This window comes from Mercenaria mercenaria, chromosome 1 (genome assembly GCF_021730395.1).
Source record: "Mercenaria mercenaria strain notata chromosome 1, MADL_Memer_1, whole genome shotgun sequence".
Classification (NCBI taxonomy): Eukaryota; Metazoa; Mollusca; class Bivalvia; order Venerida; family Veneridae; genus Mercenaria; species Mercenaria mercenaria.
Genome location: NC_069361.1, coordinates 36,134,619 through 36,155,877, shown reverse-complemented (window position 1 = coordinate 36,155,877; position 21,259 = coordinate 36,134,619). Strand labels below are relative to the sequence as shown.

General features: G+C 35.5%; 2 protein-coding genes across 9 annotated transcripts in view; both read right to left on the bottom strand.

Moving 5' to 3' along the window:
* The window catches only part of LOC123523554 (molecular chaperone MKKS-like), a 42,607-nt gene extending 34,795 nt beyond the window's left edge, over positions 1-7,812 (bottom strand). For 7 of the 8 annotated variants that reach the window (XM_053544209.1, XM_053544220.1, XM_053544205.1 and 4 more), the window contains exon 1: positions 4,509-4,670. The gene's annotated coding sequence lies outside the window, so the exon portion shown is untranslated. Of the gene's footprint in view, positions 1-4,508; positions 4,671-5,777; positions 5,893-6,281; positions 6,443-7,439 lie in introns of those variants that run through there. The other variant, XR_008371120.1, reaches the window with a different exon arrangement.
* Positions 7,813-8,027: 215 nt separating this feature from the next.
* LOC123523533 (uncharacterized) overlaps positions 8,028-21,259 on the bottom strand; it is a 28,733-nt gene continuing 15,501 nt past the window's right edge. The window contains exon 9 of the mRNA XM_053544248.1: positions 8,028-8,164. Coding sequence (XP_053400223.1) covers positions 8,111-8,164 — 54 coding nt within the window. The 3' untranslated portion in view covers positions 8,028-8,110. The remainder of the gene's footprint in view (positions 8,165-21,259) is intronic.

The following is a 21,259-nucleotide window of genomic DNA, read 5'->3' as shown; positions in this document are numbered from 1 at the left end:
CATGGAATCCAAGATTTATTTTTGTTAAAGATATTTTGGAAGTTTATATCAAATCAAACCATAAATGAAGTCTCCATATGGCTGCAAAAGCCAAAATAGCAAATTTTGGACCTTTAAGGGGTCATAACTCTGGTACACATGATGGAATCTGGCCAGTTCAAGAAAAGAACCAAGATCTTGTGGTGATACAAGTTGTGTGCAAGTTTGGTTAAAATAAAATCATAAATGAAGCTGCTATTGTGCAGACAAGGTCAAAATAGCTAATTCTGGCCCTTTCAGGGGCCATAACTCTGGGACCCATAATGGAATCTGGCCTGTTCAAGAAAAGAACCAAGATCTTATGGTGATACAAGTTGTGTGCAAGTTTGGTAAAAATCAAATCATAAATAAAGCTGCTATTGTGCAGACAAGGTCAATATACCTGATTTTGGCCCTTTCAAGGGCCATAACTCTAGAACCCATACTGGAATCTGGCCAGTTCAAGAAAGGAACCGAGATCTTATAGTGATACAAGTTGTGTGCAAGTTTGGTAAAAATCAAATCATAAATAAAGCTGCTATTGTGCAGACAAGGTCAAAATAGCTAATTTTGGCCCTTTCAGGGGCCATAACTCTGGAACCCATAAAGGGATCTGGCCAGTTCAAGAAAGGAACCGAGATCTTATATGGCGATACAAGTTGTGTGCAAGTTTGGTTAAAATAAAATATAAATGAAACCACTATCGTGCAGACAAGAAATTGTTGACGGACGGACGGACGCACAGACAACGGACGACGGGTGATCATCAAGACAAACATTTTGACCAAGATTCATAAAGATTGGTTCTTAAAAGTAGCCTCTAGAGTGTTCACAAGCTTTTCCTTTGATCTGGCCTACTGACATAGTTTTTGACCCAACATGACCCAGTTTCAAACTTGACTTAGAGATCTAACTATGTGACAGGTGAGCTAAAAACAAAATCTTGCAGTTTTAATTACATACAAAAATGCTTCAAAATGGGAAAGAAAAAAGTTTGGGATCAGCATTCATGTAAGAAACATATTTTGGAAAAGGAAAGTTGAAAAAAAGGGGAATTTTGGTGTTTCTAGATCTTTTTGTTTTAATTTATACTTCCTACATAATACGAAGTGTTATGTTGAAAACTTTTATTTCAATTGTAGCTTATCATTATAATTATCAATCGAAATATTATCAGAATCAAACCAGATCTACTTAAAGACATATTTGAAATTACCCTTAGCCCTTTGTTCATCTTACATCTGCAATTGCAGTCCAAAAACTAGAAAATGCTTTTGTAAAAAAGCGCATGTCTCCCCCAATGCAAAGTGCTATAGGCAAGAAGTCAATAGGGGTCAGGAGCGAAAGTCAAAGAGACACTGATGGTTGGCTGCAATAGGGATCATCTACTTGGCATGTCCAGACATCCCGCTAAATTTCAACACTCGTGGCCTAGTTGTTCTCAAGTCACTGTTCAGGCTCCTGTGACCTTGGCCTTTGATCAAGTGACCTCAAAATAAATAGGGGTCATCTACTCTGCATGTCCAATCATCCTATTCAGTTTCAACATTGTAGGTCAAGTGGTTCTCAAGTTATTTCCAAAAAATGATTTTACATGAACAGGCCACTGTGACCTTGACCTTTAATAGACTGACCCCAAAATCAATAGGGGTCATCTACTCTGCATGTTCAATCATCCTATGAAGTTTCAACGTTCTGGGTCAAGTGGTTCTCAAGTTATTGATCGGAACTGGTTATCAATGTTCAGGCCCCTGTGACCTTGACCTTTAACGGAGTGACCCCAAAAACAATAAGGGTCATTAACTCTGCATGAACAATCATCCTATGAAGTTTCAACATTCTGGGTCGTGAGGTTCTCAAGTTATTGATTGGAAATGGTTTTCATGTTCAGGCCCCTGTGCCTTGACCTTTAACGGAGTGACCCTAAAAACTTAGGGTCATCTACTCTGCATGAACAATCATCCTATGAAGTTTCATCATTCTGGTCAAGTGGGTTCTCAAGTTATGACCGGCAAATGGTTTTCCATGTCGGGCCCCTGTGACCTTGACCTTTACGGAGTGACCCAAAATCGTTAGGGTTCATCTACTCTTTATGACCAATCATCCTATTAAGTTTCATCATTCTGGTCAAGTGGTTCTCAAGTTACTGACCGAAATGGTTTTCAATGTCCGGCCCCTGTGACCTTGACCTTTAATGGAGTGACCCCAAAATCGATTAGGGGTCATCTACTTTGCATGTACAATCATCCTATGAAGTTTCAACATTCTGGGTCAAGTGGTTCTCTAGTTATTGATCGAAATGGTTTTCAATGTTCAGGCCCCTGTGACCTTGACCTTTGACGAAGTGATCCCATAATCAATAAGGGTCTTTCTACTTTATGACAATCATCCTATAAGTTTCAACATTCTGGGTCAGTGGTTGTCTAGTTATTGATTGGAAATGGTTTTCAATGTTCAGGCCCCTGTGACCTTGACCTTTGATGGAGTGACCCCAAAATCAATAGGGGTCATCTACTCTTCATGACCAATGATCCTATGAAGTTTCAACATTCTGGGTCAAGTGGTTGTCTAGTTATTGATCGGAAATGGTTTTCAATGTTCAGGCCCCTGTGACCTTGACCTTTGACGGAGTGACCCCAAAATCAATAGGGGTCATCTACTCTTCATGACCAATCAACCTATGAAGTTTCAACATTCTGGGTCAAGTGGTTCTCTAGTTATTAATCGGAAATGGTTTTCAATGTTCAGGCCCCTGTGACCTTGACCTTTGATGGAGTGACCCCAAAAACAATAGGGGTCGTCTACTCCAGCAGCCCTACAACCCTATGAAGTTTGAAGGTTCTAGGTCAAATGGTTCTCCAGTTATTGCTCGGAAATGAAGTGTGACGTACGGACGGACGGATGAACGGAAGGACGGACGGACAGGGCAAAAACGATATGTCTCCTGGGGGAGACATAACAATAGCAAAAGTTTTTCTCGCAACAAATTAGGTTTAAGTCGTATATTATTAGCCATATTTTGATGATTTAGCATTTAGATGGAAATATTCAAAGAAACATTTTTCAAAATGACAAATATCCTGAAAAAAGTTCATCCTTAATCAAATACATTTTATACATACTTCTATAGATGCTAGGAAGCATATGTTTTAGTTTTCAACTGACATCTCATTTACAAAGTAACTGCTAGAAAACACAACTTATCCTGTTGTATATATTTCTGAACAACAGCTTGACAGTTATAACATACGATAGATCACACTAATATTCTGATTTTACATACAAATTTTAGTAAAGTATCTTCCTATACGGACCATACAGGTATTACTGATTTTCAAATGAATGGAAATGAATTTTGAGTGAATCATGTAAATATCACAACATGTATACTTCATTGATAATGAATTATTTTTATTAGTATCCTAATGATGTAATAACTATATTTGAAAAATAACATAATACAGCATTTCTATCTTTGTTAATCTTGATATTGCAAGGAAACTAGAGGAAAATCACAACATTTTTTTAAAGAAAGTCAAATAAAATCATCACTAGAACATCCTGCCGAGTATTAATGGTCATTTTATTGCCTCTGCCCTGTTATCAATTGAATGTTAGATCAAAGGCAAAGATCAGATCTGGCTGAGATTTTACACAAGGTCCTGTACTGGATCCTGTACAATGAAACAAAGAATGCATGAATACACTGTGAAATATGAATGGTCTTTGGAAACTCTGATGTGTGTTAGTATGATAAGATCAATTACAGCATATTGTATGTCACTGTATCTATTACTTAACTGATAGCAATCACCTGCTATCAGCAATTAACACCTTCCAATTCTTCCTGATAATTTTGCTTTTGTACTGTGAACAGAGTCTCTCTGATCTCACCTTTAGACCTAGCTTTCAATAAGACATAATGGTTTAATTGCTCTGATTCTGTTACAGATATTGAGTCATTTATTGGTCATTTTCAAAGGTCTAGCATATAACCTGTACCAGATTTTATTACAGTAGCCTTGCAGTTCAAAGATCAATCAATTGAACATGTTGGAGAAAATTTGTATTGATATTTAACCCTTATTATGCTGGACACAATTAAATCTGCCTTTGCGACCAGTGTAGATCTTGATCAGCCTGCTCATCAATGCAGTCTGATCAAGATCTTCACTATTCGCCATTCAGTCAGTATCTTTTTGACAAACAGCCTTTAATCACCCGATGGTACTGTCCAAATTGAAAGATGGACATATTCATTACAGAAATTTAGCATGGTAAGGGTTAATTCATTGTAACCTGAAAAAAAAATCACTTTAGTGAACATTTTTTTAAATTAATGATAGTTGATTATTAAGACTTAATAATCAACTATTATTAATTTAAAAAAATTTCACTTATAACATATTTTAATGTGGTATTGAGCAATACTTAATATGACTGTGGGATTCTTAGTCCTTTCCGCATAATATGATTTATACTGTAATTACCTTATTAACATTGGATGAAGTTGTCCTGGGTAGGGGTTGACTTTGTGGTGATCCCACAGCAACCTGACAACTTTCACTACTTTGAGTTACAACATTTTTCATTGTAGTATTTCTATGTGGTTCTGCAGGTCTAACTGGTGTGCTGGCCAAGTTGGTATTAGGCTGAAAGCATATTAATGTAACTGAATAGCAATTGTGGCCGTCAAATCATCATTTTTAGTAAAATACAACAATAATTAGAAATGTCCCTTCATTCAAGGTATAGAACACTCAAACAATGTAGTATGTGATAATTGCACTAGTCGCATATTTTCCATCCAATTATCAGAGTTAGGACAATCAAAGTTATCCCACTTTTTAATGAATGAAAATGTTACACGAAGAAGCTCCATTTTTAAAAGTTCATTCAGAACTTAATTGCACACACAACCACTATCCTGCTACTATCATGCTAACAAATAAATGGTAAAGCTGGAAAGCTGCATGCATAGTTTCTAGCAGTAATAAAGTAAAATTCCTGAACTGGGTACCTGAGATTTAAAAAAATTGAAACTATACTATGAGGATTGATGAATACTAGTAAGTTGCAAATCTGATCACATTTTTTAAATGTTATCAATTAACACTCAGGGGTGTAACTGTTTCAAGTTATCGCAATTTATAACCCATTTGAGTTATTGCTTAAACTTTCATAACTTGTTTCAGTTATGTAAAATATTACAAAGCCCTCCTGTGCCAATTCCTCATTTTGAATGAGACTAATGCAATTATTTTCTGAATCCTTTACCTTTTACCTTTCCAGCTATGCAGTAAAATTTTTTACCCAAGGCTGATAAAGTTTTACTGCAAAAGTTTTAAAGCTATAAAACTATTAATATCCCATTCTGCTTATCAGGTCATGCTCAGACTAAAAGAGAATTTGATTAACCACAGTTTGCTAATAATTTCACTTTAAAGGTCACTTTGTGAGAAAAGCAAATTAAAAGACTTTTTTGAATAACTTACCTGAGTTAACTAAATTTTATAACTAAAACAGGTTATAAAATGCTTGAAAAAGTAACTGAAATAGGTTACATAACTTAAAACAGTTAACCCCTGACTGATTAAATATATTGATATTGATATTCAACATAAATGCAAATGCATATGTTATCAATAAAAATAAGTAAATATTTTTAGCTGCTAACAGATATCATGACAGAGAATGTTTACTTTCAGTAAGAATACATTCTTGTTTATCGCTATATGTTCAATTTATCTTTAACTTACATCAAAACTGTGAAATGATTCAAAATGAGAATCATTGACAAAACTGTTGTCTGTCCCTGCTGTCACTCAAGAAACTTGTCTGCTGTTGACTATATGCTTGTTGCAAAGTCAGATTCTGCAATTATATGAAAATTACACAATGATTTCATGATAATGTATCTTAAACAATTTCATGACTCCTTATATAAATTGCTAGTCCACAGTTTGTGCTATGGACTGGTTTACAGTTCAACAATTAATATGCTGGATAAAATCATAACTTGGAGATAAGAGATAATGAAAATATATTCATGATATCATGTAATGAAATGCTAACTAAATGGGTTGTTATTCACTAGTCAAAACTATTGGCCTCTAGTACTTCACATTTCGGGCAATAGTTTTAACTTTTGACAAGTGAGCCATTCAAATTACAGGAGTATACTATAATGAAATTTTATGAAAAATATAAAACATGTTATGTTGTAATAATACCTCATTCTTTTCAAGATAAAAATACTGCACCTGAATACAGGGGTGACTGCATGTCCCATCATTCTCAATATGGTCTAAGAAGTTTCTCAAGAATCTTGAGAATTCAGGATTGCTGATGCTTTTGAGAGTTGCAATAAAAGATGACAGAGGCGGATCAGCTTGGAAGTAATTCATGGAGTCTGCCGGAGGAACTGCAATAAAATGAATGAAATATAAAATAATACTGATATTATTAACAGATAATTCACAATTCAAATATTTGCAAAATTAATGCTCATGTTGTTAATCAATATGCATAATAATGAAAATCTGTTGAAAGAAAAATAAGCTGCTGAGAGTCATGTGTAAACAAAATTAAAGTAAACTATTCACTACCAGTAAGGGAAACTTCCTGTTCGGGAAGTCAACCTCTGGATTTTTTCCCTACTTCAAGAACTAGAAACCTGATACATAATATAGTAACTTGCTTCCAGTTTGGGAAGTAAAATCACCCTTTCCTTTTACTTGTTTCATACCAAAGACCTGTGGCGCATAGTTATATGCATAGCATCATTAAATGAAAAACATCATTGTTAACTTGAGAAAAAGGTCGAAATTTCTATTGTTAAAATTGTTAAATATCTTAATAAAAATTTTATTTAGCATTGAAATTACTAAAAAGAGGCTAAGGGCCCAAATATGAATGCCAATGGGAGAGAACCTTGCAATAATTCTATAAGTCAAGTTTGATTAAGATCCTTTCACAGGAAACAATCATTCAAAGGGTAAATAATTTTTATATTCATCTCGAGTGGCCCGTAATGATTTTACAAAAAGTTTAATGAAGATTCACCAAGCAATTTATGAACAGAAATTGTTTAATTTTTTTTCTCGATTTCTAGCTTTGGCAGGCTCTAAATGGGTCAACCTAAGTCATTTGAACAAACTTGACTAAAGACCTCCGAAGAGACAAAATCTGGCTCTTAAAGGCAGTCGCTTCTGTTTTTTACTGACACACACTGTTATTAACCTGCAAATAAAGACATTTTGGTATCTCCCAAGAGTGGTCTTTATAGACAGGTTTGACTGTTTACACATTATTAACATGTATGTGTTTTCAATTCAGCATATCATTTATTGTATATGATTTAAAGTGATTGTTTGAACAGTACACTAGTATGTTATCAAATCATATCACAATCATTTTACCTGATTTCATTTGATCTTCAGTCAGAACTGTCATGGCATCTTTAAATACATTTACAGACGCCGACAAACTAGTTCCAGGTGATGCTTCTGTTGTGTTGAATCCAGATGACACTGGTACTGTATCTGTCATTCTGCTAGGTGCCATCTGTGTAGATGCTAACTGGTTGCCTGATATCTGGCAGTTCATGGTTAATGTTGTCTTGGTGTTGTTGTTAAGTGCCATCTGATTACAAGGGTTGTTCACTGTGTTCAAAGCATCAATGTCAACAACATTGTCATCTGTTTTGTTGTCATCAGCTTCATTAACATTAGACTTGTTCGACAAACTTGCGCCAGTTTTCCCATCTTCAAACTGGCTGAAAAGTGAGAACATCAACTTGCCTGTCTCCAGTGCAGTTGATTCCTTAGAATTATTTATTTCACGTTGTTTTAAGGCTGGTGTTCTGACAGCTTTTCCAGAATCACTGATGTCTGTTTGTTTCTTTTGAATGCCTTGGTTTGATTTTTTCTTCTTCTTTGGACTCAGTTGTCTTTCCTGAGCTCGACTCTCCTTCACCTTTTCTGTTAAAACTCTTTCCCTTTTTTCCCTGAAGATGAACTTTCATTCTGAATCAATTCATAGGTGTAAAGTTCCTCCGGTACTGTGTTACAATCACCCCTTGTCTTCGCTTTCAGGACAGCACTGTATGCCTGAGTGGCAAATTTCTGGAGGTAACCCTGGCATTCTGAAAAAACAATGTTATAATTCAGTTAAAATTTGAAAAGTACTGCAAGAGCAAGTGTTTGTTTGGTCTTAACATGCAAGGCTATCCTCCTTTACATTCTGATCTTCATTATCATTGGAAAATATGGCAAATAAATCAAATTATGCTGATCTTGAACTTTACCCTACTGCTCATACCGGTACACAAAAGGCCTTTGAAACACTCATTCCTTTATGAAAATTATTTGATTAAAACATTCTGACATTCACTTTTTAATATTCATTAGAGATACCTATGCATGTACTACCTTAGACTTAAATTTCATATGAACAAAAAATGCGTATTAACAGTACTAAGAAATGTGTTAAATATCAATACACTATGCAGGTACAGTTGTACATAGGTTAAATTTGCACTGCTATTTAACAAGAGTTGTCTGTTGACAATGCGCTCGACTATTTGGAGCATTGATAGAAGTATACGGTCAAAATATTACCAGAGATTTTCAGACAAATGAAAAAGAATAGATAAGACAAACAATGAACTTTGATATGTCTTGCACTAAATGACAATGTGTGACCATGATGGTAAGCAAGTGTTCAAAGTTTCAAAGCCATATATCAATCAATTAGAGACAAAATATTGAATGGTATGCAAAATTTAACTAATTTCTATGTCAAACAAGAGTGCAAGAATGTCACAATATACGCCAGTCGCAGCAAATTAGCAAATAGCAGCTGTGTTTGCAAATGGAATCTTAACTTTGTGGTTCTTTAGTAATTATTGTAATTCTTTTGTTTTTCTATGTCCACAAAAAAACTCCCTACCAATTAGAGATACCTTAAAATACACCTAAAATTTGAAAGTAACATCTATGTTGTACCACAGAAAAGTGATCTTGGTTTTTTCCTACGGTCAATTATAAAAAAGTTACAGTATAGGTTATTTATAGTACAAACAACTAAGGAAAGTTAATCTTAAACAAGAGGGCCATGATGGCCCTGTATCGCTCACCTGACCTATTGACCTAAAGATCATCAAGATTAACATTCTGACCAAGTTTCATTAAGATATGGTCATAAATGTGGCCTCTTAAGTGTTAACTAGCTTTTCCTTTGATTTGACCCTGTGACCTAGTTTTTGACCCAACATAACCCAGATTCAAACTTGACCTAGAGATCATCAAGTTTAACATTCTGACTAAGTTTCATGAAGATACAGTCATAAATGTGGCCTCTAGAGTGTTAACAAGCTTTTCCTTTGATTTGACCCCGTGACCTAATTTTTGACCCAACATGACCCAGATTCGAACTTGACCTAAAGATCATCAAGTTTAACATTCTGACTAAGATTCATGAAGATAAAGTCATAAATGTGGCCTCTAGAGTGTTAACAAGCTTTTCCTTTGATCTGACCCAGTGACCTAATTTTTGACCCCAGCTGACCCAGATTTAAACTTGACCTAAAGATCATTAAGATTAACATTCTGACCAAGTTTCATTAAGATATGGTCATAAATGTGGCCTCTACAGTGTTAACTAGCTTTTCCTTTGATTTGACCAGGTGACCTAGTTTTTGATCTTACATGACCCAGATTCGAACTGGACCTTAAGATCATCAATATTAACATTCTGACCAAGTTTCATGAAGATGTAGTCAAAAATGCGATGACCTGGTGACCTATTTTTTGACCCCAGATGACCCAATATCAAACTCGTCCAAGATTTTATTGAGGGTAACATTCTGACCAAGTTTCATTAAGATTGGGCCAAAAATGTGAGTGTTGTTGACGACGACGGACGGACGGACGACGACGGACACAGGGTGATCACTAAAGCTCACCTTTGAGCACTTCGTGCTAAGGTGAGCTAAAAAAAAAAAAAAAAAAAAAAAAAAAAAAAAAGTCCACACAAAAATCCTTACCCTGTAGAGATAGGTCAAAATACACCTCAACATTGGATGTAATATGCATGTTGTACTACAGAGTAGTGGTCTCGATTTTTCCCTACGACTAGTTAAGAAAAAGTTGCAATATAAACTATTTATAGTAACAACAAAGGGAAGTAATTCTAAAGAAGGGACCTGCGCATGACACTTCGTCTCATGATGGTGTACAATTGTGCCAAGTTTCATCAAAATCCCTCCATGCATGAAGAAGATATGCTCTGGACAAAGTCATTCTTGAATTTGACCTTTGATCTCTAAGTGTGACATTTACCTTATACCTAGGGAACTGGTTCTTGCGCATGACACTCCGTCTAATGATGGTGAACAATTGTGTAAAGTTTCATCAAAATCCCTCCATGCATGAAGAAGATATGCTCCCGACAAAGTCATTCTTGAATTTGACCTTTGACCTCAGTGTGACCTTGACCTTAGACCTAGGGACCTGGTTCTTGCGCATGACACTCTGTCTCATGATGGTGAACAACTGTGCCAAGTTTCATCAAAATCCCTCCAGAAGATATGCTCCGGACAAAGTCTGTGGACGCCGCCCGCCCATCCGCCCTCCCAAATGCCCGCATGCCTGGGGCGTTCCTATAATACGTCCCGTTTTTCAAACGGGCGTATAAAAAAGAGTCATAACTGAGCTGATGTAAATAAGTGGTAAAAATTCTGAAGCCAAATGAAAAACACAGGTTAGGCAAAATATGGACTGGTAAGAAAAAACTTAACCGATTTTCAACTTCAAAAAGGGCCATAATTCAGCCAAAATCCTTGACAAAGTTATGTTCTCTTGTTTACAGATGGGAATCATGAAGATGAATAAGTGTAAAAGTTTCAAAGCCACATGTCAAATAGTGTTGACAAAACATGGACTTGTATAAAAACTGAACCAATGCATGGATCCGTAAACCAATCAATAACCTCCGCCCCTTAGTTACTGTTGCTGCTTCCCACATGCTTCTTTCAAAATGGCGGATTAATGTACATTAGCGATTGACTCGCTAGAAAGTATTTCAGATGATTTCTATGTGAAAAACTTATCAAATTGTGAACAAAAATGCATCAAAATAACTGTCAGAGGCCTAATTGTTTTACTAAATATTATGTACATGACATTAAGGTTGACTCAGAAGAAACCACTTTAAAAGTTAGCGCCTCAAAGAAAGAACATCTTTCGCTAGATATTGCTGGCAGGAAAATTGTTGCGTCCTTATGCAGATTCATGGTATAATCATAATCATAGTTATCTTTTCAGCAACATTTGAAAAGAAATTACGTCTTAGATTATTATATAAATTTATTTGATCAAAATATTATGTCCACTTCTGTCGTAGAGACTGTACTTCCACGCTAGGCTAATACGATAAAATATCAAACACCATGTGCAGTCACACATGGTGTAAGTGATTTCTTACATCTAGATAACATTTGCAATAGATAAAGAAATTTATTAATTGCTTCAATAGCTCTTTATTAACGTTGCGTAATGCTCTACTGTTCTCATTTTACAAGTATGTTTTGCGCTCGCACTGCTGTTGCAACTGATTGCGGATCTGTCGATCACCGCTGTGATATCAATCAAGTTAATTGTTCCCATTATATTATAATATATATTTGTAAAATACCACGCAGTTGTCTTAAAAATAAGCATATGTCCACGCTTCATGTATATTTCAGCACTAATTTTTGCGTACAAACTTACAAATTTTGAACATTTGGTAGTCTTAATAATTTTGTTTCAGTGCGGCCGGACATTTCTCGCATATCATAGGGCTGATTAAATCTCCTCCACAATTAAGTTTAACAAATTCCAGACCAGCAAAGTTGTACACATCTATCACAGCAATGGCACAAACCAAGAGGGACAAATATCCTGCCGAAACCTATTAACCATGTTGTTGTGTCTAGACCACTGGAAATAAGGAAACGAAAACCTGTGATCTGTCAACTTAACAGTTCATATAATTAAATATATCTTCATTTTGCAAAAAAGAAAAGAAAAAAGAAAAAAAAACATGAAAAAGGAGATAACAAATAAAGTTAATATGCTGCGCACTGTCCAGATCTTATTTATATTTTTGAATAATAATGTTGGTATTTTTTTTGTAAAATTAAGAAGATTGGTCGCTTAATAAAGCAATTTTATATAGTATAGTTTACATACAATCAAATGCGAAAATATTGATCATACTCATACTTTCAACGGCAAGAATATATTGCTGAAGAAGGTTAGCTGATTCTTTTGTATGAAATAAGATATAAATGACTTATCTAATGTCTTGAACTGAATAATCCTGCGATCGGCCTAAATAAAAATAAATTGAGCCAATTCATATTAAAATTCCGAGTAAAGAGAGACAGACGATTCATGATGTATTACGTATGCTATCATATTATACCATGCACATTAGTGACACACACGGCAGTTTTAACACAAGAGATCACAGAGTGATCTTGGCGCCCACCAATGTGCCATTTTTGAGTGTTCCAAATTTCAAGACTTACTGACTAGCTCAAGGTCAAATTTCATTTCCGTAAACAACACTGTGCATGTGGTCCAAATTCGAAAGCTGTAGCTTGAGAAATGTGAAAGTAGGTCACTAGATCAATTTCAAGGACGAAATGTGGAAGTAGGTCACTAGGTCAAATCAAGGTCAAATTACACTTCAGAACACAAATTTATGCATGTGGTCCAAATTTAAAGCCTGTACCTTCAAAAATGTGAAAGTAGGTCACTAGGTCAATGTCAAGGTCAAAGTTTGTTTCGGTACACAATCCTATGCATGTGGTCTAAATTTGAAGCCTGTAACTACAGAAATGTGAAAGTAGGTCACTAGGTCAATCTTAAGGTCAAAGTTCATTTCGGTACACAAAACTATGCAAGTGGTCCAAATTTGAAGGCTGTAGCTCGAGAAATGTGAAAGTAGGTCACTAGGTCAAAATCAAGGTCAAATTTTATTTCGGAACACAGAACTATGCATGTGTTCCAAATTTGAAGCCTGTACCTTCAAAAATGTGAAAGTAGGTCACTAGGTCAATGTAAAGGTCAAAGTTTGTTTCGGTACACAAAACTATGCATGTGGTCCAAATTTGAAGGTTGTAGCTTGAGAAATGTGAAAGTAGGTCAGCAGGTCAAAATCAAGGTCAAATTCCAATTCGGAACACAAAACTATGCATGTGGTCCAAATTTGAAGCCTGTACCTTCAAAAATGTGAAAGTAGGTCACTAGGTCAATGTCAAGGTCAAAGTTTTTTTCAGTGCACAAAACTATGCATGTGGTCCAAATTTGAAGGCTGTAGCTACAGAAATGTGAAAGTTGGTCACTAGGTCAAAATCAAGGTCAACTCATGTCAAGGTTCATCTTGCCACTCAAAATTATACATGTGGTCCAAATTTGAATGTTGTAGGTTATTGACAAGAAGATTTTAAAATCTTTTCCCTATGTAAGTCTATATGAACCATGTGACCCCCCCCCCCCCCCCAGGGCGGGGCCATATTTGACCCTAGGGGGATAATTTGAACAAACTTGGTAGAGAACCACTAGATGATGCTACATTACAAATGCCAAAGCCCTAGGCTTTGTGGTTTGGACAAGAAGATTTTCAACGTTTTTCGCTATGTAAGTCTATGTAAACCATGTGACCCCCGGGGCGGGGCCATATTTGACCCTAGGGGGATAATTTGAACAATCTTAGTAGAAGACCACTAGATGATGTCATATACAAAATATCAAAGCCCTAGGCCCTGTGGTTTTGAATAAGAGGTTTTTCAAAGTTTTTCCCTATATAAGTCTATATAAACCATGTGACCCCCGGGGCGGGGCCATATTAGACCCCAAGGAAATAATTTGAATCATCTTGGTAGAGGACCACTAGATGATGCTTCATACCAAATATCAAAGCCCTAGGCTCTGTGGTTTTGGACAAGAAGATTTTCAAAGTTTTTCCCTATATAAATCTATGTAAATTATAGAAATAAACAAAGGGCCATAACTTACTAAAAAATTGTTGAACCAGTCTGATTTTCAGGGGGACACAACTAGGGTACCGATACATCATTCTGACAAAGTTTGGTCAAAATCCCCCCGGTAGTTTCTGAGGAGATGCGATAACGAGAAATTGTTAACGGACGGAAGGACGGACGGACTGACGGACAGAAGGACGACGGACCACGGACGCAGTGTGATTTGAATAGCCCACCATCTGATGATGGTGGGCTAATAAAGTTAACAGAAGTAAATTTGAGCAGATTATTATTGATCCGTTCAACGCCTATATTTTTCTAAATCTGCCTTGTTTTTACGGAAAATATAAATCTTCACCATTCTAGCCTTTCCGGCTACCGTTCGTCGGCGTTACATATTCCCAACTCACACCTCAACATCATTTCCTTCGGAAAAAAATGTATCAAACTTACAAGAATTAATCAGTAATGGTTTCTAAGTGAAAGCTTGTGGGAAGCAATGGCTGGTTAGCAACAAGGGAAGTGCACTGAATATTCCGCGTTATCTTATTGGTCAATATCTTAGATAACAATTAGTTTGATTGACAGCCCAGATCCATCCATTTCCAAGTCCATAAAGGGCCATAATTCAGCCAAAATCTTTGACAGAGTTGTATATTCTTGTCTTAAGATAGAAATCATGATGATTAACAATCATTCAAACTTGCAAAGCCACTAGTCATATAGTTTTGACAAAACATGGACTTGTACAAAAATTGAACCAAGTCCAAAAAGGGCAATATTTCAGCCAAAGTTGTTGACAGAGTTCTGTTCTCTTGCCTACAGATAGAGACTGCTATAATAAACAAGTGACAAACGTTTCGATCAAAGCCATTTGTCAAACAATTTATACAAAAAAAAACATGAAGAACTGGTACAAATATATATATATATTATACAAGCTATCCATTCATCAAAAAAAATAAATTATAAATTGGTGTTTCAACGATTAAAGTTTAGGCCGTTAGAAAAACATCTCTTCTTTACGAAATAACATGGATGTTCAGCACCCTTACAGAAGCAAGCCTCTGTGGCGTACATGCTGCGTATTTGCTGTGTATATGCCGCGAACACAGTAGTACGCCAGAGGAGTACATTTTACATACACTGCATGCCGCGTACATGCCGCATACTATTTCGACGAGTACACAGCATGTACGCAGGAGGTCACTAGTACACTTCAAGTACGCAGCACAGACTCTGAAAATTTAAGGAGTACACTGCATGTACGCAGGAGGGACTTGTACAAGAAAATAGTACACTGCATGTACACCGCAGATACTTCGAAATTTATAACACTTATATTTAGTTGCATTAAAGTTGTTTCCCCTTGATGCAGTTACGCCATTTTCTTCAGATGTTTACCAAATTACATGCTACAAAAATTGATTTATTTCATTGAAAAGTGGATGAAGAAAAGCATACTAATTTATTTGATAACATTACATTATTTTGGTAAGGGTAAATACTTATTGATGCATGTCACTTATCTTTTTTCTGTTTTTTTCTGTCCAAATGATCTGCATTTGCATAAGAAAGTTGGTGGGGTAAGGAATTTACATTATCACAGCAGTTTCGCCACAAGAGTACACAGCATGTATGCAGCAGGAGTACACAGCATGTACGCCGCAGGACTCGGGCCAGGAGTACACAGAATGTACGCCGCAGGAGTACACAGCATGTACGCCGCAGGGGTAGTACACCGCAGGCTCATTTGCATGTGAAAAGTGTATGTGCCGCGTACATGCTGCGTACTATTTTTCGCATACTAAATTCCTCCAGCGTATATCCTGTGTACTATGTAGTCCACAGCATGTACGCCGCAAGTAGTACGCGGCAGAGCTCATTTGCATGTCAAAAGTGTACTACAAACGTACTATCGGTGTATGTGCGGTGTATATCCTGCGTACTATTTAAAGCCCTTGATTTCAGTACACATCATGTACGCATCATACACGCTGTATGTACACAGCAAGAGTACGCAGCAGGCCTTTTTCTTCTGTAAGGGCAATCAATGTTTTATTTCTAAAAGTAGAATATCAACACATTCGTTTTATTGACAGAAAAATCAGTATGATTTCACAAGGTAAGTATTGATATCTAAGTAAATTACCATTACTTATACATTAGGAAATATATCAATCACCGGATGGCTAGAAAATCCCCCGAGGATTTGCTAGCTGTCCAGTAACCGGACAGCTTGGACCGAGGCTAGGTTTCTGGTGACTGGATGGCTAGACACTTTTCTCCAGGGCACCAGAAATTTTGAAAACACAAAATTACGTCGAGTCAATTTAGCTTGATCTAGACAAGCTTACTGTCCCTAAGTGGCTGCTTTTTAATTTCTGACATTTACTGCGTTAGTTTGTCCGTCACAATATAAAGCAACATCGTCAGATTAGCGGGTCTAGGAAAGTGGTATATTTACAGATTATCTGTAAATTTACAGAAAAAGTGATTGAAAACTGCTAAAATTACATTTAGACACAAAATCGCAGCTTGAAATTAATTGCTTTACTTATGGTATGTATAAATAAAGGTCATTCGTAACTTTCAGTTATTTCTGTTGACTTTTGGTTTTGTAGAAAATGCTAAAAACTCAAAGTCAACAAAAATGGCTGGAACTCCCAAATGACCTTAATTATTTATGCATACTGTCAGGGATCGAATTTAAAAATTTTTTTCCACTAGCAAAATGATGGGTTCTACTAGCAATTATTTAAAAGCTGTTTATGTGCTAAATTTATTAAGTTGTTTTGTTGTTCTTGTTTGCTTTCATATAAAAGTTCACAGTCCGGACAGGCCGAGGACTTTCTCAAAGTTTCTGTTTTTGAAAGTACGATACGAACCAGTGTACTCAATGATTCTTTGAACTTTTGGCTGGATGTTAAAGTTTTAAGTTTTTCTCAGGTCACTGCCCCTAGTGTTGCTAGCATTTTCGGTCTCCGCGGGCATTTTTGCACCAAGAAACATGTTACTTTCCTCTCCATTTTCCAGTGCAAATTACAGACCAAAATGAAAACAAATATTGCCTAGACGCTTACTTAGATTTCTGATAATTACTATCGTATAAAGCGACAAGCGTCTACAAGCAGTCATGTGATTATTGGTAAATAAACTGCTTCAAAGGAGTTTTAAAAGAGAAAAGGACAGTTTGAGCGGTTTCCCAGTTTTCGAACATGATCGCGAAAACATTCGAGTGCCATGGTTTTCAACTTGAATCTTTTTTTCATACTCAAATTTTGCGAGTTTGCGACCGCTAAATTCGATCCCTGTAATTTACAGTCAGGGATCGAATTTAGCGATCGCTAACTCGCAAAATTTGTGTAAATAAACCAAATAATTCCAAGCTGTGGTTCTGAGAAAAAATGTACAGTAATTTACTTAGTTTTCAAACTCACAATCTGTAAATTTATAGATTGAAAAATCTGTAAATTTATAGATTATCTGTAAATTTACAGATAATCTATAAATATACCACTTTCCTAGACCTGAAAATGCTGATTAGTTCGACTATGGTTACCCCACCCACTGTATACCGTACAAAGTCTTACATATTAACATGCTAGTTCAAAGAAATAAGAGTGTCATGCAATATAAAAGATATATCGTTGACAAATAAGTAAACATAAAATGATAAAAGTCAATTATGTTTTATATCCGCTCATTACTTTGTTAGAATATTTTCATTTTCTCGAAAATACCGAAAAGGACAATTTTGTCGAGGCATTTAGCACCGCTCAGTCGTGTAGGATAGCTCTCCTATACTTTCTTATAGTCGAGCTAAAAATTGTTTGCAAACATGCCACCGTAAATAGGTCAACAGAATACTTTCACACAAATGTTAAAGCTTATTTCTGGAAAGTGTACAATATGGCTTTACTAAAGCTAGTTCAGTCAGTGTCAACCACGGATTCCGGAAACAAACAGTAGCCTAAATCAAAGAATGACACATGGAAATAAAACCAATAATGTGTAAACATCCCAAAGGTGAACGAATTATGTCTACACTATACTATATACTATGTTCTAACTTATCTCTGGACACTACAACTTTACTTTAGGCCAGAGTTTTTTAATAACTTGGGTTACGGGAGCGCCTGTCCTAATTCTCCAAAAATCCAAATAAAAATAAAATTCAAAATTGCGATTTTATTTTTATTTTCCCAGACGCTTGCATCTACGTTCCATGGTGGAAAATAAAACAGTGTCTATATTAACCTGCAATAAATATCACAGCGCGTACAAAGGACTTCCGATATTCTCAAAGGACGACAAAACCAATACACCGTGACGTAACTTTACTAGAATGACGTGACTAGCTCCGCCCCATAACTAATCAAAGCGGTTTAACACTTGATGATTGACAGCCTCGTAAAAACTGCCGGCAGTGTTTGAAGTGTGTGAAAGTATCGTGTCTGATAGAGAACTCTGTAAATATAAACCGTTATCCAGATCAGCTGACATGTTTAGAAGGCGTTAATTGCAGACAACAAAAGGCTTGGATTAAATTGGTGAAACAAGCTGGAAGACAAAGTAACTAAATTGTGGAAAATATATCGATAATTTCAGCACAAAAATCTCAGCAAGTAACTATATTTTAGCAAATGACATTTCACATCCAGTTTAAATTAATGCACTTTTTCCGACCGGTAATAAATTTGCTACTTACTTTGGATTTTCATCAATGATAAATCCTTTTACAGTACAGTATTTTTAGAAGAAAAAAAAACCATTCAATTTGTCTCCTGACCTCTTAAAAACTGATATCTTTTGACACATTTCGACCAGCACATGGCAGCTGACATCAAAAGGAGTGTCGCAAAATTTTCCTTTATTGATTTTCTTTGATGTGGGATAAAAGTTAACTGGTTGGGTATTGCAAGGTGAATGATGTAATTTGACATAATTCTACTCCAAGTAAAATGTACTTCAGATTTTTTTAAGTGGATTTTCGTTTTGTAGCTGAACAACAGTAAGTCTGGTGATTTTAATGAAATGCTGACTGTTGCTATAAATTTAAAAAACAATAAAATATTTTTTGTTAAATAAGATGTTTTCTAATCAATCTAGTGGTCCTTTTCTCTAAATTCTATTACTTTATGCACTGTTCTGAACCAATTAGTATGATGATGAAAGTAATGATTCACGCTGTCGATCGCCATTTGAGCCATTTGCGACAAAAAATTAAATGTGGCTCTGAAATTTTCTAATTGGCGAAAATGGCCCGAAGCTGTCTGTCTGCAAAACTACGAATATTGCCAGTTTTACGAACCAAAAGGTGTGAAAAATCGATAATCTGTGTAGACACAACATCCGTTATTGAAAGGGAGGGAGCCAATTCGCAAATTTTTTATTTGATCAGGCAGTTAATTGGCGATAATTAGATTATTGAATAACAAACTGGATAATTATAATCAACATTTTGTGCACTTGATACGATTTTATGAGCAGTCGGCCGTTAGACAAATTTCCTATGATTTTCGAGGGTTAGTTTGGGCAAAAACAAATAAAAATGCTTTACACAAGCAGAAATTGTAAGTATTGAATAGCTATGATGATAGAAAAGCAATGAAACATAGGTATTTTATCAAATATTTAATTCTAACTTACGTTTTCTGAATTTGTCACCCGTTTTCGCGACCATGATTTTCGGATATTCTGTCATTTCTGACGAGATTTTTTAGTGCAATCTTAATAAAAAGCCAATAAAAAGTCTACATTTAAGAAAAATATGACAACTGTTGCAAAAGGAGCTCTTATTTTGAAGTATTTTTCGAGAATACAACATGCGAAGGCATCGAACCCCACCCACTTATAGGCAATGTGCAAAATAAAACACTTTTTTTTTTAAATTTTCTATTTTGACATCTTTATTTTCAATGTGATTTTCAGAATTTTTTTTATTAAATGGCAGAATGATGTTTATAGAAATGATAATTTTAGAAATTAACACAAATTTATTTTCTAAATAGCTTTTTAAAGGGTTAATAAGAAATATGTAATAACTACATTAATTTCTTGAGTAGTATGAGTACTTTGGTACATATAATGTAGTCCTACAAGAACGTCAATGCTATGCATCCGCCGTTGTTGGCCTCATAATTTTATCTTCGGAAAAAGCAGTGGCTCAGAGAAAAAAAATCCCAGTGTGACATCATAATTTATGATGATGATGGTGATGATGATGGTATTGAAAGTAACTGTACAAAGTGAAAATATGTAGGACTCCAAGAAAATTTAAGAGGGACTCCAAAATCTGAATGTTAGGCAGTCCTGACTCCATGAAATTGAACCATAATGGAAGCCCTGCAAGGGTACTGAACTCCATGTATGGACCAATTACTTTTAATATTTTAAAACATTTGAAACTGAGTAATATTACAAAATCTTGAACTATTAAAGAAAAAGTATGTGTAAGTTTGAATGTACGCAGTACCTTTGCTGATTGTTTTTAAAATTCGCAATTTAAATTTTAAAGTCTACCTCAAATTACTTTCAAAGTTGTAGCCAGATATGGAGTTCAGTAACTTTTAAGAGACCCCTCACACTTAACAGGCTTGGGACTGTCTGGCATGTATTGTGTAAAATGGCCCATGTCGGAGCATAAATACATCCGTGCAGACTGATGATTGTCTGCACTGTTCGCTATTCAGTCAGTACATTTTGAGTGAACACCCCTTCGAATGATAAATGGTATTGCCCAAATTGAATGATGAACCTGTCCATTTTAGAAACTTAGCGTGCTAAGGGTTAAAAGGTCAGAAACACAATATGCATAGGATGTGACAACAATACTACACTACACTATATATAATCACACCAACACCAGAAACAGAATACAATGCCAGGCATGTTTAGTCTCTATTTATTAGGAAGCTATATATATGTTTAAAGCAGGCAAGCAACATGCAAAAAAATTCAAGTATTTAATAGTTTCTACAACATAATATTATAACGTACAACATGGAGGCTTTAATAAAGAAAGTGGGAATAAAATGGGAAAATAACTTGTCTGATTTATCTAGACTGTGTTGTGAATCTACATTTGCCTGAAACAACAATTTTTTTTAACCCAGTGGCACTTCTTACAAAATAAAATTTTTTGTGTTTTTTTTCATTTTATTTTTTTTTTTTTTTTCCGATGCTAACATTTTCCTACTTTAT